At 33.9% G+C, this 15,638-nt stretch overlaps 1 protein-coding gene across 1 annotated transcript; it reads left to right on the top strand.

The window, feature by feature from the left end:
- Positions 1–1,034: 1,034 nt before the first annotated feature.
- Positions 1,035–13,798, top strand: LOC108668886 (the record flags this gene model as incomplete). The annotated part of the gene is given in 6 exon segments (XM_018156144.2): positions 1,035–1,074; positions 3,663–3,735; positions 5,433–5,521; positions 6,297–6,362; positions 10,714–10,950; positions 13,455–13,798. Coding segments are annotated over 6 exon segments (606 nt in total), but the record flags the coding sequence as incomplete, so codon positions are not given.
- Between the last annotated feature and the right edge of the window lie 1,840 nt (positions 13,799–15,638).

Below are 15,638 nucleotides of genomic sequence, written 5' to 3' on the forward strand. Positions count from 1 at the left end.
TTTCATTTTGCTAAGTGTTTGCATTATTAAGTTATTTGTGGATAACTGTTTCAGCCCAGATAAAGGTTTTTTTTGCTGCTAAATAAAACTTATCGATTACTGTAGATGAAGCTTTTGAAATTACTGTGAATTATATTTTGAAAGTAATATCTATAAGGCTAATTTTGAGATCAAGTTTAGACTATTAGCTTTTAAAATAAAATGTTGACACGATATAAATTGAACTGATACCTAGTGGGGGCAACGGGCCCACACGTGTCACGGGGCAAAGCGCCCATGGGGAAGTCTTGTGTTATACATCATTGGATTTGTCTCAGTGACCTTTTCAAAACTATGACTAGCTTTTGAATTACCAATCACTCTTCATATTGCATGATTTTTCGATTTGCCGCCTCAAGGCAGCAGGTTTAGTTTCTAGTTATGCGTATTTATGACCCCTTATCGAGTTATTGACTCTTGCCTTGCCAAAAGTTGATTTCAGTCAACACCAATGAGCCAAAAGTTTATGAGAGTTTTTATGGTGTTGGCTGAAATCACGATTAGGTACGAATTCTCTGCACATAATATCTGGATTATGGACGAAACTGGAACGAAGTTTTTTTCTGATCAACTAAATATATTTTTTCTAGTCAAGAATACATTTTTTTCATGTCAAGGACGAATTTTTTATCACAAGGATATATTATTCAAGTCAAGGATATATATTTTTATGTCACTGAAATATTTTTCTTCACGTCAGTGATAGGTTTTTTAAGCCAAGAGTATATTTTTTTCAAGTTAAGGATATGATTTTTTGAGTTGTTAATAAATGAATGAATGTCCTATTTTTTATTGCATTTTTCTTATTTTTAACTGTAAAGTGTTGTTTTATCATTTTTAAACGAAAAATATGCAATTGTGGTGAAGGGACCAAGGGTGGGCGCCTTGCCCCAAGCCCATGGGCCCATTGCCCCAGGGGTGGGGCAATGGGCCCATTTTGACACTTTTTACAAAGGGCGGACACGCTGCTACGTGGTGCAGGGTGAGTACTGGGGGCCGTATTGTGGGGGCGGACACGGTGCTACGTGGTGCAGGGTGAGTACTGGAGGTTTAATTTATTGAAAAGGTTTTTAACTGAATTGAAACGTTTAAAAATTAATTAAAAAACGGAGGTAAAATTGGAAAAAAATTTCCTGCTGAGAATTTGATGAAATTCTGTGTGGTTGTTTTCCTAATCATTAAAAGTTTCAAAATTTATTTAAATTCTTTTAGTTGTTATATTAATTTATAATTTAGATACTAATTATTCAATACATTTTTTATTACTTAACTTAATCAAATATTTTTTCATTATCATTGATACTGTTAAAAATTTGTGAAATTCTGTATGGTTATTATTTTAATTTATAATTTAGATACTAATTGTTTATCAGATTTTTTATTATATAATCAATTATTTTTTTCATTATCATTGAAACTCTGAAATTTTATGATATTCTGTGCGGTTATTATATTAATTTTTAATTGAGATCCTAATTGTACATCACATTATTACTACTTAAAATACAAATTTTTTTTCTCTTAATTAAATGTTTGATTTCATTAACTTATAAATTAATTTGTGGTTGTATTAACAAATTTATTAATTGCAGTTTGTAGTTATCGATTATTACCAAACTGCAAAGAAGTTAGGAACTAACACTATAAGTAGCGATCATCAATGGCCTTTTTTTGAATTATTTTTCTACCATTTTTTTATCAACCAATACTTCATTGGCCGTCAACCAATAATTGTTTTTAGAGTCCAATGAAAGAATGAGAATCACAATCAAAAGATAGACCTTTTTTTTGCTGCACTCAAAAAATAAATGAGTATTATTGTCCAAAAAGTGAAATACTTTTTGTTCCTAGCCTTGGCACGCCCGCTTCTCGGACCAAAATGGTCTCGATGAACCCACACAGGCAAAATGTACGTCGCTATTTGTACAAAGATACATTGATTACTTTGAGTGTGTAGTCTGATAAAGCTTTTATTGACTCATAATTGACAAAATAAACGATCTGCCGTGCAATTAATTAATTAAATTATCTAAAAAAAATGTTAAAATTAAATCGAATTGTTGTGGTGCTGTAAAAAATATCGGTGTAAGGGCCACTTTTGTTCCATTTTAATATTAAAAAAATGTAGTCAGGAGTCTGTGCACGAATTTTTTTTTTCAAGCTTGTTAAAGAATATTTTTTGTGAAATTAATTTGTTAAAAAGTTATCACTAGGAAATCCAATAAATAAATGAACTGATAAACATAAAATTTCATCACAATTAAATATTATTACTACTGTTCAATATAAATATAAATTATATTTTCTAATTAACTATATTTTTTTTATTATGCGATATGAGCCCAAAATTATAACATTTAATTGTGTCAAAAATGACCTAATTTTGAATGATTTATACGTCTGCATTTGTACTTGTTGAGTACATCTCTCACGCTAAATTTTTCTGCCACTCATCATGCTTTTTTACAAGCTTTTTTTCAGAACACCAAACGCGCTCTGACGAGCCTTGATTAAACACAATATTTTCGTAACACTAGAACATTTTTTCCGCTCCTTTCATCATCCGCAACAAAATTTCCTGGGCTTCCATTTTATCGATAAAATCTTTGTTTTTCATTCAAAATGGCCGTGTTTTCAAAAGCTGGACAGTTTAGCCCCGCAATAGAACGAGGCTCTCCCGCCCAAGTGTCCATATTTTTCCCCGTGTCTTTATTTTTTCCCCGTGACCTACAGTACAAAGTTTCAGGGTAAAACTCACAGAGTTTCGGGGTAAAACACGCAGAGTTTTGACGGCGTGTCAGTGTTTACTGGCTATGGCCTAGGGTATTTTTTTCGTGGGTCTCTCTACACTCAGATAAACAAATGGGTTATATTGTCTAAATAGTGACACAATTCCCAACCCACAGCACGAGAAAAGAGCGGACGTAGCACTGATGCGCCCCTTCTACCCAGGTTAACTCGGTCAGGTTGACCCACACGTAGTCGATAAGTGTGTTGCTATTTGGACAAAGTCTCACTCATTTCTTTGAGTTTATTCAGCTTATTCGGTCAAAACGTCGGGGAAAAACCATAAAGCTTCCCTAATTTTTTGGCAGTGGAGAAAGAATGTTGAGGGACAACATTTTTAATGTTTTTTATTGCAAACTTTGTGCTCAAGAAACGCGATTCTTGGCTATTAATGTTATTGCAACGAATAAAATTGTTGATACTGTGCTTTTGAAAGAAAATTTAATGAATGCCTCAACAAAAAAATGTACTCGTCTCTCATGAAGATTAGAAATTAGGCGTTTATTTCTACACTGGATAAGAATTGGACTCAAATAAAAAATGCCTTTCAATTTGAAGGAGAAGTCACATTTTCGATTTTTTGATGCTAAGTGAATATTTCAAAGGAAAATATATCTTTCTGAAGGCCGAAATAAATTTACCGGGCTTATACAAAGTGACATTTAATTACTTGGAAACATGTATTTTTCTATTAATTTATTATTATATCACTTAATTTTTATTTTTCATCTATTATTTAATTTTTAACTTACATTATATATGTAAGAATTAACTATGTTAATTATCATGCATTGCTGAATATTGTACTAATTAATTCATTAATTGATGCTCGACAGAAAAGTTCTCAGACGGACGATGGCAGAGCGATGAAGGCGAGCCGTCATGGAACGACAGCATCAGTGATACGGGGTGGGTCATGATAAGTGGGTCATGATAAGTGGGTCATGATAAGTGGGTCATGATAAGTGGGTCATGATAAGTAGTTCATGATAAGTGGGCCATGATAAGTGGGTCATGATAAGTGGGTCATGATAAGTGGGTCATGATAAGTGGGTCATGATAAGTGGGTCATGATAAGTCGGTCAAGATAAGTGGGTCATGATAAGTGGGTCATGATACGGTGTGGGTTATAATATAGCAATATTATTGTCATTAATTAAAATTATCCTTTCCAACATAATTATTAATTTAAGCGCTCCCACTTTGCAATTTGTCTGAAATATTAATTCAACTAATTTAAATCTCAGAAAATTTAATGCGGATTAATAAATTTTTTCAGTTACCAGTGCATGTTTATCAAATTTTTGAAGTTAAATTTTCCATCAATAAAATTAGGAAGGAAAATGCATTTTTGTCCGCATTTAAATAGTGAAAATACTTATTATATCTTCTACATTTTTCTTAATATAATATTCGCGGAAAAGTTATTCAAATATTCTATTGAAATAAGTACTAAACAACTCGTTGAACCATAACAGAAAAGGTATCAAAATAATTTAGTACTGAACACAAATAAATATCCATGATAGGTTCCAAATTTGATAATGCAAAATTTCCCGTAAAAAAGGGAGCGTAAAGAATTACCCAAAGAAAATGTTGACGCAAGTTGTAGAGCGGAACAATGAATTATTTTAGAGCGTACATGCGAGCTAAATTTTTTTCTAGTGCGTGCAATAAAAAACATTCGGGGAAAGAAGCGAGTTTTTAGGTCTTTGAATTTTTGACAGTGAGCGGTACTTTTACCTGCTAAATATAAGGTCTTGTGGCGTCAGTTTAATATATGACTTTTTATACGAATTATTTTCATATGACTTTATTTCTCAAATCATGCTGTTTAAAAAATGAGTGATTTATTTCGTTTGTTATGAATATACACACTGTAGTATTTAATTTTTGTCAGAGAATGGATATTAATATTTGAATATAAGTGGTGGTTTCCAATTACAATTTTTTTCTTAAAAAGTGACTCGGATGCCAAATTATGAATTGTGTTTTAAATTTATGGGTTCATTTTTATCTGTTGAAAATTTTGAGGGGTAAAATTCCTAGCCCGAGTTTCGAATAATATTTGAAATTAATCCGTACGAAGAGTCGGAATGAAGTATGCACTGGATGCTAAGGATATCGATTTTGAATAGTGGTCCAGAATACACGAGTGTTGTTATGCATATATTTTGATTTGCGTTTTACATTGGGATTCAGTTTTACATTCATATGATACCCAATTAAATCAGGGATGCAATCACTTAATTTCTGTACATAATAATAACAAAATTCATGGGATATTTTCTAGGACACGAATGTCAAATTAAAAACAGGAATTCATTCAGTCAGCGTCAAATAGGGATTTTCTAGAACAAGTGATGTACAGTATATCCAAATAAATATACACTCAAAATTGATTTTTTACGAAAGGTAAGTATAACTATTAATAATTAGAAATGAAGTTAAGTATATTTATTTATATCTAGAGAATTAATTTAGTATATCTCTTCATATATACGAATAGTAATAACAGCATATATATTTACGTCTAATTTACATCTAAAAAACAACACAGTTCATATGATAATATTTAATACATGGAAGACTCTGTACCCTGACAGGTGTAGGCACGGCAGGCGGCAGCAGGCAGAGGCTGGCAGAGGCTGTCACTGCTACCCATGCTGGTCTGGCAGTGACTGCAACACATATGGTGAGTGGTGATGGTGAGTGGTGATGGTGAGTGGTGATGGTGAGTGGTGATGGTGAGTGGTGATGGTGAGTGGTGATGGTGAGTGGTGATGGTGAGTGCTGATGATGAGTGGTGATGGTGAATATAGAGCTAATTTCAAAAATCGTATAACATTTTAGAAAAAATTATTAGTTCTCAAATTCTTTCAATCACAATTTTCTAGGTAGAAATCCCATGTAGAATTAAAATTTCGTCCGAACTTTTGATCATGGAGAATAAAGATGAAACCTAATTTTCATATATGAACTGTTTCAATTATCCAGATTTGTGGCCTTCATTTTGGAAATAGTGAAATATTATGAATATATCATAATAATAAATAACATATTATATTTAATATAATTATATCATATATTGAAATAATAACGTTAGTTATGCGCTTGTTTTTTGACATAGCCTTCAAAATGATTATCATTGTGCAAATTCTTACGGAACTTTCGGCGTGATCGAGTAAAGCTAGCTGAAAATTATTTGAATTAGATATTTTTAAATTGAAAGAAAGTTCAGCAAATAAAATAATAATCAAAGAAATCTATTTTCCTTTGCAGTGGATCAAAATGATAAACAAGGTCCACTTTTCCTACGGGAACTCGAAATTTTGCAGTGGACAGAAACGATAAAATGATATTAGACTTTTATTGAAAACTTATTTTTTCTATCTGATTCGAATGATGAATATTTCATGTATTTTTCATAAGTTATGATTAAAATTACTTTATTTCTACCTTTTCTGCAGTTGACAACTATGCTCCGCGGTTCCTGGTGCACCGCGCCACGGCCGTAGTGCCTGTCAACGTCACAGGTGAGCTAAAAAAATTGCTTCTTAAATTTAAACACGTTTTGTATATTTAGAAGCTATTTAAATTTTGTTTTGTATGTGAATTACTATTAACTTTGGAATTATTTAACTTGATATCCCGCATCGCTATATCGATTTGGAATTGTTTAAAGTTTATGCGGAATCACTTAATTTTACGCTGTTACGGGGGAAAATTGCGTAAAAAATCCAAAATCAATCTCTGATAATATATAGTCGTTTTAAATTTAAAGACGTTCTATGGCCATATATGAATTTAATTGAAAATTAAATTTTTCTTGTGGAATCTATTAAAATTAAGATTGGGCGACCAGTATACAACTTATTTTCGTTCCGATGCGCTGCAATGAACGATGAGACGTCTGATTATATACTATATAATTAATACTAAAATACCACATTTAAATACCTTTTTAAATATATTCACATTGTTAATTCCTCAAGAGAAACACGTTGTTTTTATGATAACTTCAAGCACTCAAAAGTTACGATGTTGTTCTGTCTCCAACCTCGGAGGCAAAAACATCTGCCTATATACCGTCCGATGAGATTGCCTTTCTCCTGCACTCAGAGAAATAGGTGATACTTTGTCCAAATATTTATGCATTTTTTGCCCCTTGTACTTTTTGTCCCTGTCTGGATGCACTTGTCTTATACTCAGTACGCCCTGCCCCAGTTGGTCCCAGCATTAGGACATGCTGTCGCATCGGGTTGAGTGCGACAAAGTGTGTCACAATAGGGCCAATATGCCCCATTTATTTCTCCGAGTATAGCAGAAGAGATGGCCCGTTTGAGTCAAGGGACCGGAGATTATGTGACTGGCGTTTGAATTTCTCATGGTTTTCATTTCCCTGAAGCGTCGATAAAGAAGGTTTGTGTCGCTGCAAATGATAGCAATGCTGAGTTAGCTCTGTGCCTCTTAGCTCTGTGAGATCTCGAGATACGCGCTTGGAAAAATGCTCGTGATTATTAAACAGGAGATTAAAATGCTTCCTGCAATGGAAGGACTACACTGAATTAAAATAAATTAATGATAAAGTCTGGTGTTTATGAATTAAGAAAATGGTAATTCATTCCGAGATAAAATATGCCTTCCAGTAAACGAGCCTCATTGAATGAAATGTTTTAATCTCAAAGAAGGTTAATCATTTAGCGTTGAGGCGTAATTTTACATAGGCCTCCCTGAAAAAAAAGGAACAGGGGTGATCGTGAAGGTTATTTATACATTTCTTCATCAGCTTAAAACTTTTTTAGAAGGCAACCAGCCTTCGGTCGTCGGTCCATTCAATGGAATTTGTTTTGAATCTTTATAATGTTGAACTAAACTAAAGCATTCATTAAAATTAACAGAAAATACGTTAATAATAAGGCTGAAAATCAAAAACGAATGCCAAATAGTGAATTTTAAGTAAATGATAAAATACAAAATTTTATATTTTAGAAACAAAGTCTTGTTACCGACAAAATAACGCAAGACCAAACTGAATGGATTCTTTTCAGATGCAAGACAAGGATATAACCCCTATCAAAGTTTTAATACCTGTCAGCCAATACTCAGTGACACTATATACGTCTTAGGGGCGAATCGCTCGCTTGTAGGCCACCTAACTGCATTCAGCGACTATTCACGAGCCGATTGCGGGAGTCGATTGCCCGATAGGCCGAATATACGAAGTCGGACCGAGAAAAGCAGCTCGCCAGGCTTCTGCGGGCGGAAGCTGTTATTTGAGCGAACCATGACCATCTCCTGCTCGTCATATGGCGTCGATGTATGTACGTACAAGCGCACGTTTGTCAAGGCATATGATGGAACGAAATGAGAATTGATTGTACCAATTTTTTAAGTTTACGTGTTGTAAGATAATAATTTCATTCATTATGGAACAAAATATCTGGATTTATTTGGCTATCTTCAAAAACCTCAGGATGCTTGAAGGCATGGAAATATGATATGGGGTGCAAGAGTAGAAAAAGACTTGATAAGTAACTACGTGGCAGTAGAAAAGTAATGCTTGTAGCTCCATGAGATAAATTTCTTGTCATAACACACATAACTAATACGTAAGCTGATATTTGGCAGAAAAAGCAACAGATGAACTTTCGGTTATGCATTCAGGGTCTATAAGCATTTTATTAAATGGTCAGGTCGCTATGAGTTGTGATGAAACTGCATGATATTGTGATGACGGTCCATTGCCTGATAACGGGCATTAAACAAAGTACTTTCGGTTATTCAAACAAGGTCTAGAAAATTTCATATTTTCAGGTGAGATTCACAATTGTATCATATCGTGGTGCGGTTCAAATAATTCCTTCAGTGAATTATGATCGCTTATTCAATGTCGGTTACTGGGCACTGGGCGTTACTGGGCTTGACTCGTCCATAACGTACATAACTCTGCTCAGGCACCTCACTACTTTTTGAACGAACTAAAAAAAATTTTAGTCATTAGTTTAAACAACCTCTATGACAAAACCTGGTCAATGCTTTACGGTTCTTGTTCCTCATAGTTACCTTATCATGTTCGCAGGGCAAAATTTGTTGCTAGCCTCGTAAAATGTTTAAATATTATTCCTGTTTAACATGATGGCGATGCAGCTTGAGGGGGTGAGTAGTTTACACGACGTGACACGTTTGTTTGCGTTTGCCTTGCCGCTGCTGCCCGGCGTGCGGCGACCGGCGTTAGGTCGCTAGTTGTACTAGTGATGATCACACGCCGAACGGCGAACGTTGCACATTTCAATCCTGTAATAGTAGTGGGAAAAGTAAACTTGTGAAGTATTAGACTTGAAAATAATAGATTTTAAAAGCTGAACATTACTAGAAATGTATTCGTTTTCCTGTACAACGGTTCTGCAAGTGGAGTTAATTGAAAAACACCACACCGATACTGGCATTACGGGAGTATAGAGGCGCCATGATGCCGGCCTTCTACTTCGCTTAGAAGATTCCGGAACTGGCAGTAATGGAAATTTTTAACTCGAGGTATATGCTGACATGATCATGTTATTTTAGCTGCTCGTGTCCATATACCTCTGGTTTTAATTTCTAATTCATCGGAAAGCTGGATCCAATGATCCATGTGTGGAAATGCCAGTTCACTCAAGGTCAACTGCATGGTTAGGCTTAGTCTTCACCAGTCAAGCTGTCGCCATGTCGCTGCGAGAGAAACGCGTACAAACAAAGATAGAAATTCTATAGTCTCAACTCCAAAAGTTATTAAGTTGCTGGTTCATTGTAATTATATGCTTGTTTTCGTTGTATCGTTGGGTTTAGTACTAGAGTGAAATCAAAGTAATGTGAGTCAGGTGATTTTCGAAGAATTGCATATTATTAGAGCATAAATTTCTTTCCATTAAACATGGCAATGTTAGGCAGGTCACAAGTTCTTCCTGGAATTTCGACGATAGCATTTGATCTATTATTCTTCACAACCACTGTAGGAAGAATTTTAACGACTCTTTCAAATCAGTTCGATAGCCCAATTGGTACGGGTGAATGTGTTACTATGTTTCGCACATGCATAATGTGTGCTAATATTGAGCGGTGTTGAATAGTGGAGAATATTGATCGTTGAGTGCTATTGTATATTGGAGAATGCTGATCGTTGAGTGCTATTTCATATTGAAGAATGTTTGGTTTTGGGAAATGTGTGAGAATGCTGACTGCTGGTGAATATTGAAAATTATTTTGCTCGAGCAATGTGAGAGGGTCTTGCAATTCTGGAAAATATTGGAGAATGTTGTGGGTAATGTGGAAATTTGGGGTTGAAAGTTATATTGACTGATATTATTACCGTTTCAAACTCGTGTTTACTTGCCACTTGCTTCATTGTGCCGCGATGATACATGTCTAGTCTCCTCATATATATATATAGCGTACAAAGATTCAAATGCCCCCTCCCTTACCCCCATAAAGGGGGAAGGGAGGGGGCTTTTTTAACGCATTTTTCAGATTCGGCCTTGTCTGTCTCGAACGTATCAGGTACAAAATACGCGCGCCCCACGATCGCCCCAAGCTCGGCAGGTATTTCACAAGATTCTCTTTCGGCGCTTATTTCGCTCCGGCAACCGGAACCTAAAGCGGACATAGAGCCTCTGATTTATACCGTTGGGCGAGCTTGGGGCGCGCTTGAGCCAGCGGCTGACAGGCATCAAAATTTTGATAGGATGGTACACTCAAAAAATGGATGGGCCATTTTGTCTAAATATAGTGACACGCTTGCTGAGCGTAGCACTGGCGATACGTTCTTTTTTATAATATTTCAATAGATATTCCATTACAATCAAATATTATATAGAACTTAATACAGAAGAAACATTATTATTTCCCCAGGTTCGACATACCGGGCGTGGGCCTTAGACGACGACCTGGGCCTGACGTGCCCCCTGGGCCCAGGCGAGTCTGCCCGTTGCCCGTGCGCCTCCTTCACGTACCAGCTCTTCAGCCCGTCGGGGGACCACAGGTTTGCCCTGCACCCGTCAACGGGCCTGCTGGTCAGGAGAAGACCTGCCGCCACGACGGGGGACCTGCAGGAGGGGAAGACTTACAAGTACAAACTCATGGTCCAGAGTGAGTCTGGGATGTTATATAGTGATATATAATGTTGATAGTATAGTGAAAGTATGATATTGTACATGTAGGACTTGGAGGTAGGACTGGGACCAGCGAACTGAACGAGTGTAACGAGTATAAGATTAATATTAACACACAAATACAAACTCGAGGTCCAGATTGAGACAAGAAAGTTATTCGCTGGTATGGTGATATATAATTTCAATTACATAGTGAAAATATAATGTACTATTCAAGGTACTATTTGTAGATGTATCCTACATGTACTTGTAGGCATTGACCAAGACCATGTCAAACAGCGCACGAGGGCTAGACACATGTACAAACTCATTGAGCTGAGTGAGTGAAAAGTGAATTGGATGGTTAATATATAGGTATATATTACACATATTGATGGAAAACGTCCAGCGAGCTGGTGCAGAGCAAGGCCTACACGTACAAAGTCATGGTGCAAAATGAGTCTTAATAATGTAAATATATTTATAAATTTATTATTCTTTATATTTAATGAGCATATATTACACATGTAAATATGAAACGCTACTACTCCTACTCTTACCAACCAACCTTTATTGAGGTAGAGAAGGACCATCAGGAGCAATTTTTCGATGCTGAGAGAGTGATGAATGTCATATAGAGAAATATATTTTCATTGTTTTAGCGAATATATGTTATAAATTTAAAATGGGGACTGGAATTGAAATACGCTTGATAAATTAATTAATTATTTTTATATTTGAATTAAATATTAAATTTATGATGAGCGCGATGATCAGTCCTTTTTGTTATTTTGGGTGATTTCAGTTAAAATTTTCCAGATTCAGGTCCAATGATTCAGCCGTTATAACCTGTACGAAGTTATATTAAAAATTTCAGCTGATAATTTTGGCTGATGAGCTAGATGAAAATATAGTTAAATTCACTCATATTAAAACTTTCATTATCAACGACATATTATTTATGTTGTTAAGCTAAAAACAAATAAATTATTAAACTTTCCGGTAAATAATTAGATTGACGCAATAGATATGAACGCCAAAGGGAAGGTTATATCGCGACATTTCGCGGTTAATTTTTTTATATAAATTTAAAGGCGCAAAGGTCAGCGTATCTGAAGTTCTAAAGCGAAAATTCAAAAGTTTTAAAAATTTTTAAAGTTCTCATACATTTTTCTAAGTTAAGAAAAGTTTTTAAGCGAAACACAATTTTTTTACACACGTCCCTAATTAACATTAACATTACCATTAACATTAACATAAACAACAACATTGACATTGACATTAACATTAACATTAACATTAACATTAACATTAACATTGACATTAACATTAACATTAACATTAACATTAACATTAACATTAACATTAACATTAATTTCAACACCTGACCGTCAGGCAGCCAATAAATGTTAGCTAATTAATGCATCTAATTAACTACGTAAGCTCATTAACGAATCAATTAACGAGATTGTACTCGGTCTGACTGAGACAATTGCCAAATATTTCAGCAGTTATGTGAAATTTTTTTGAGTGAAGCCTAACATGAGAATTAAAAATAGATCAAATATTCTGTCAATTATTATATTTTGATATAAATTAAAATTAATGAAAATTAACATTTTGCAATATTATTGTTCGGAAAATATTCCAATTTATTCAAAGATTAAACACTAAATTAAATTTTGCCGCAAAACTTTTATATGAGAAATTGCACATTGATTACTATGATAACTATTATAATATTATTAAATCAATTATTATATATTTATGATCAACAACTTTATTATTATAGTAATTGAGAATATAAATACTTATCATCCAACCTTAATTGAAGTAAAAGGTTAAGAATGGCTTTTATTAATTGAGTTTGAGTTCCATCAATTAAAGGTCAAGCTTGAGTTACTTATATTAATGGCTAAGTTTAACTTCCCAAAAATTAAGGGTTAAGTTTAGCTTCCCCAAATTAAGGGTTAAGTTTACCTTCCCCAAATTAGGGTTAAGAATGCATTTTATTATATAATCGTTGAGGAAGAATTCCATTTACTAAAGCTCGCGAATAGCTTCCATTAATTGTTAAAAATTATATCCTTTAATTAAGGGTTCAGAAGGACTTGACTTTCATCAATTAAGGATTAAGAATAACTTCCATTACATAAGAACTATTAGTGACTTACATTAGTTGGGGGCTACACATTACCTACATAAATTAAGGGCTATTATCTGTTAAAAACGGGGTTTAAAGGTTAAAACAACGGTTTAAAGATTAAAAATTAATTTCCTAGTATATGAATGATTTTTATTAATCAAGGATTAAGATTTGCTTCCATCAATTGATAAATAGTGACAACTTCCATTATTTGAGGTTCAAAATTGAATTTCATATTCAATATATTTATATATTGAGTTCATATTACATATTATATTTTATATATTAAATATCATATATTATATATTATACATTATACATTATATATTATATATTGAACATTCCCCCCTCCCCAGGCGTGCTGGTGCCCGGGTACTCCAAGGAGCGCCTCTACGACATCCTCGACTTGGAGATTTTCGTCGGTCCTGCGAACCTCCAAAAAACTCCATGGATTTAACCATATAGGGACTCCATGAACTGAAGCTTAATTATTTATATATCTACGTATCACTCAAAATACCAAGTGGATCATATTATCCTAATAGTGACACTTTCTTACCCACATCACGAGCAGGGAGCGGGCGTAGCACAGATACGCACCTTTGTCGGGACAAACTGGGTCAGAATGACCCACACTAAAGGAAAAAATGCCTTGATTTTTTTGACAATGATTCACTCACTTCACTAGGTGAAGGGTAAAAAAAGGGTAAAATTTCAATTCGTTATTCAATAATATTAAAAAAAAATTCTGTAAAAAATCTCAAAATTCAATTTCTTTCAATTTCAAACAAATGATAAATGCATATCAAATAATTTGCATATCATAATTGTAATGAATTAATAATGAAAAAGTATATAATATTGTACGAATAGAAAACTATAATAACTTAGAGCCCCAGGGATTAGAACAAACAAACTCTATGTGCACTCTATATGTCTATTTAATTATAGATGTGATATAATCAGATTAGAATGTGTCTATTATAATGAATAATAATGTATATGATGGTTGGGACATTAGCTTAGCTCCAACACTCAGGCAAGCAAATGGTTCATTTGTCTAAATAAAGACTCATTTTAGGCCTCAATAAGAACTTTGGACGGACTTAAATGGGCAGGAAAACCCAGCCAGCCACGGGCAAAAAGTGCATAGTTTTGGATATTGTTACACTCATTTCAATGAGTGAAGGCTGCAAATTTCGAATTATACAGGGCTGTTTTTTTTATTAAAATTGATAGAGCGCTTTACTATATCTATTGTTATTGCACTATAAATATATGAAAAATATAGGAATATTACGAAGAATTACAGAAACCTTTCGTTAGTTCCAATTTGTATACGAAGCGGCAATGATACTGAAAAATTTATATTGAAAAATAATTGAGAACTTCTTATTAGAGATGAAAAATACTAATGCAGCGGTCCTTATATTAAAGAAAATTTCATCGTTCTTATTTTGAATTGAAAATATATATATTTTTTCCATTATATCGTGACTTTTCAGAAACGAATTCAAATCTGCTCTAAATTTTGGATTGCTGTATGACAATTCATTATGAATTCTATCTCACTAATTGATTTTAATTTTATTCAAGTAATGAATTTAAACCAAAATCGGCCATATGAAATAATGATTCAATTTATTTAAGAAAGGATTACAGTAATCGTAAGTAAATTAATTATGAAATAAGAAATGAAATGTCATAAATTATTTTAACGAGATTTTTTGTATGCCGTTCGTATTCTAAGAGCGCGTTCGCGAGTGAACGATGGTGAATATTGCTGTTGAATGTGACTGAATTATGAATTATTTATCTAGTTGATATCTGTAAAATTAGATTCTTAATGAGAATTGTGTAAGAACTGTAAAATTTTAACAGTATGAAATATTTATTAAGAAAACGGCAATAATGAATATCTGGATGCACGATAATTCCTGTGAATTCTAAGTTATGATTACAACATAAAATCATATAATGAATTATATGAATTTGCACGAACATTTAAAATTTACCCGTCCATTTGATTAACCTTCTGATACAGAGAAACACGATAAAAATTGCCAGAAGCTGTCACCGAGCACAACTAGCTTCAGTCTCCAATACAATATACAATATTCAATAATATATTTTAGTATACAACTCGATTGGATTTTGTTAAGTATTGGTATAGTTGTTAATTTTTTAATTAAACTACTCAGTTAATTGTATTGTATTATAATGAAGTTTCAAACTTGTTCAATATTTTACATTGTAATAGAATAATAATTGTCCATATTATCAGGAGTTCTGTACTATGATTTCACAGCCAGGAACATCGTCCCATTTCTGACCCATATAGCCCCGGATATGGCCCGCTGATCTGGTCTACAGACCAGCAGACTTCCAGCGCGTACACTCAGATGAATGAGTGGGTAATATTGTACAAATAGCGACCATGTATACCACTACAGGCCAGCAGACTTACAGCGCGTACACTCAGATGAATGAGTGGGTAATATTGTACAAATAGTGACCATGTATACCACAGCACGGGCATG

This window comes from Hyalella azteca, unplaced genomic scaffold, assembly GCF_000764305.2.
Source record: "Hyalella azteca isolate HAZT.00-mixed unplaced genomic scaffold, Hazt_2.0.2 contig8440, whole genome shotgun sequence".
Classification (NCBI taxonomy): Eukaryota; Metazoa; Arthropoda; class Malacostraca; order Amphipoda; family Hyalellidae; genus Hyalella; species Hyalella azteca.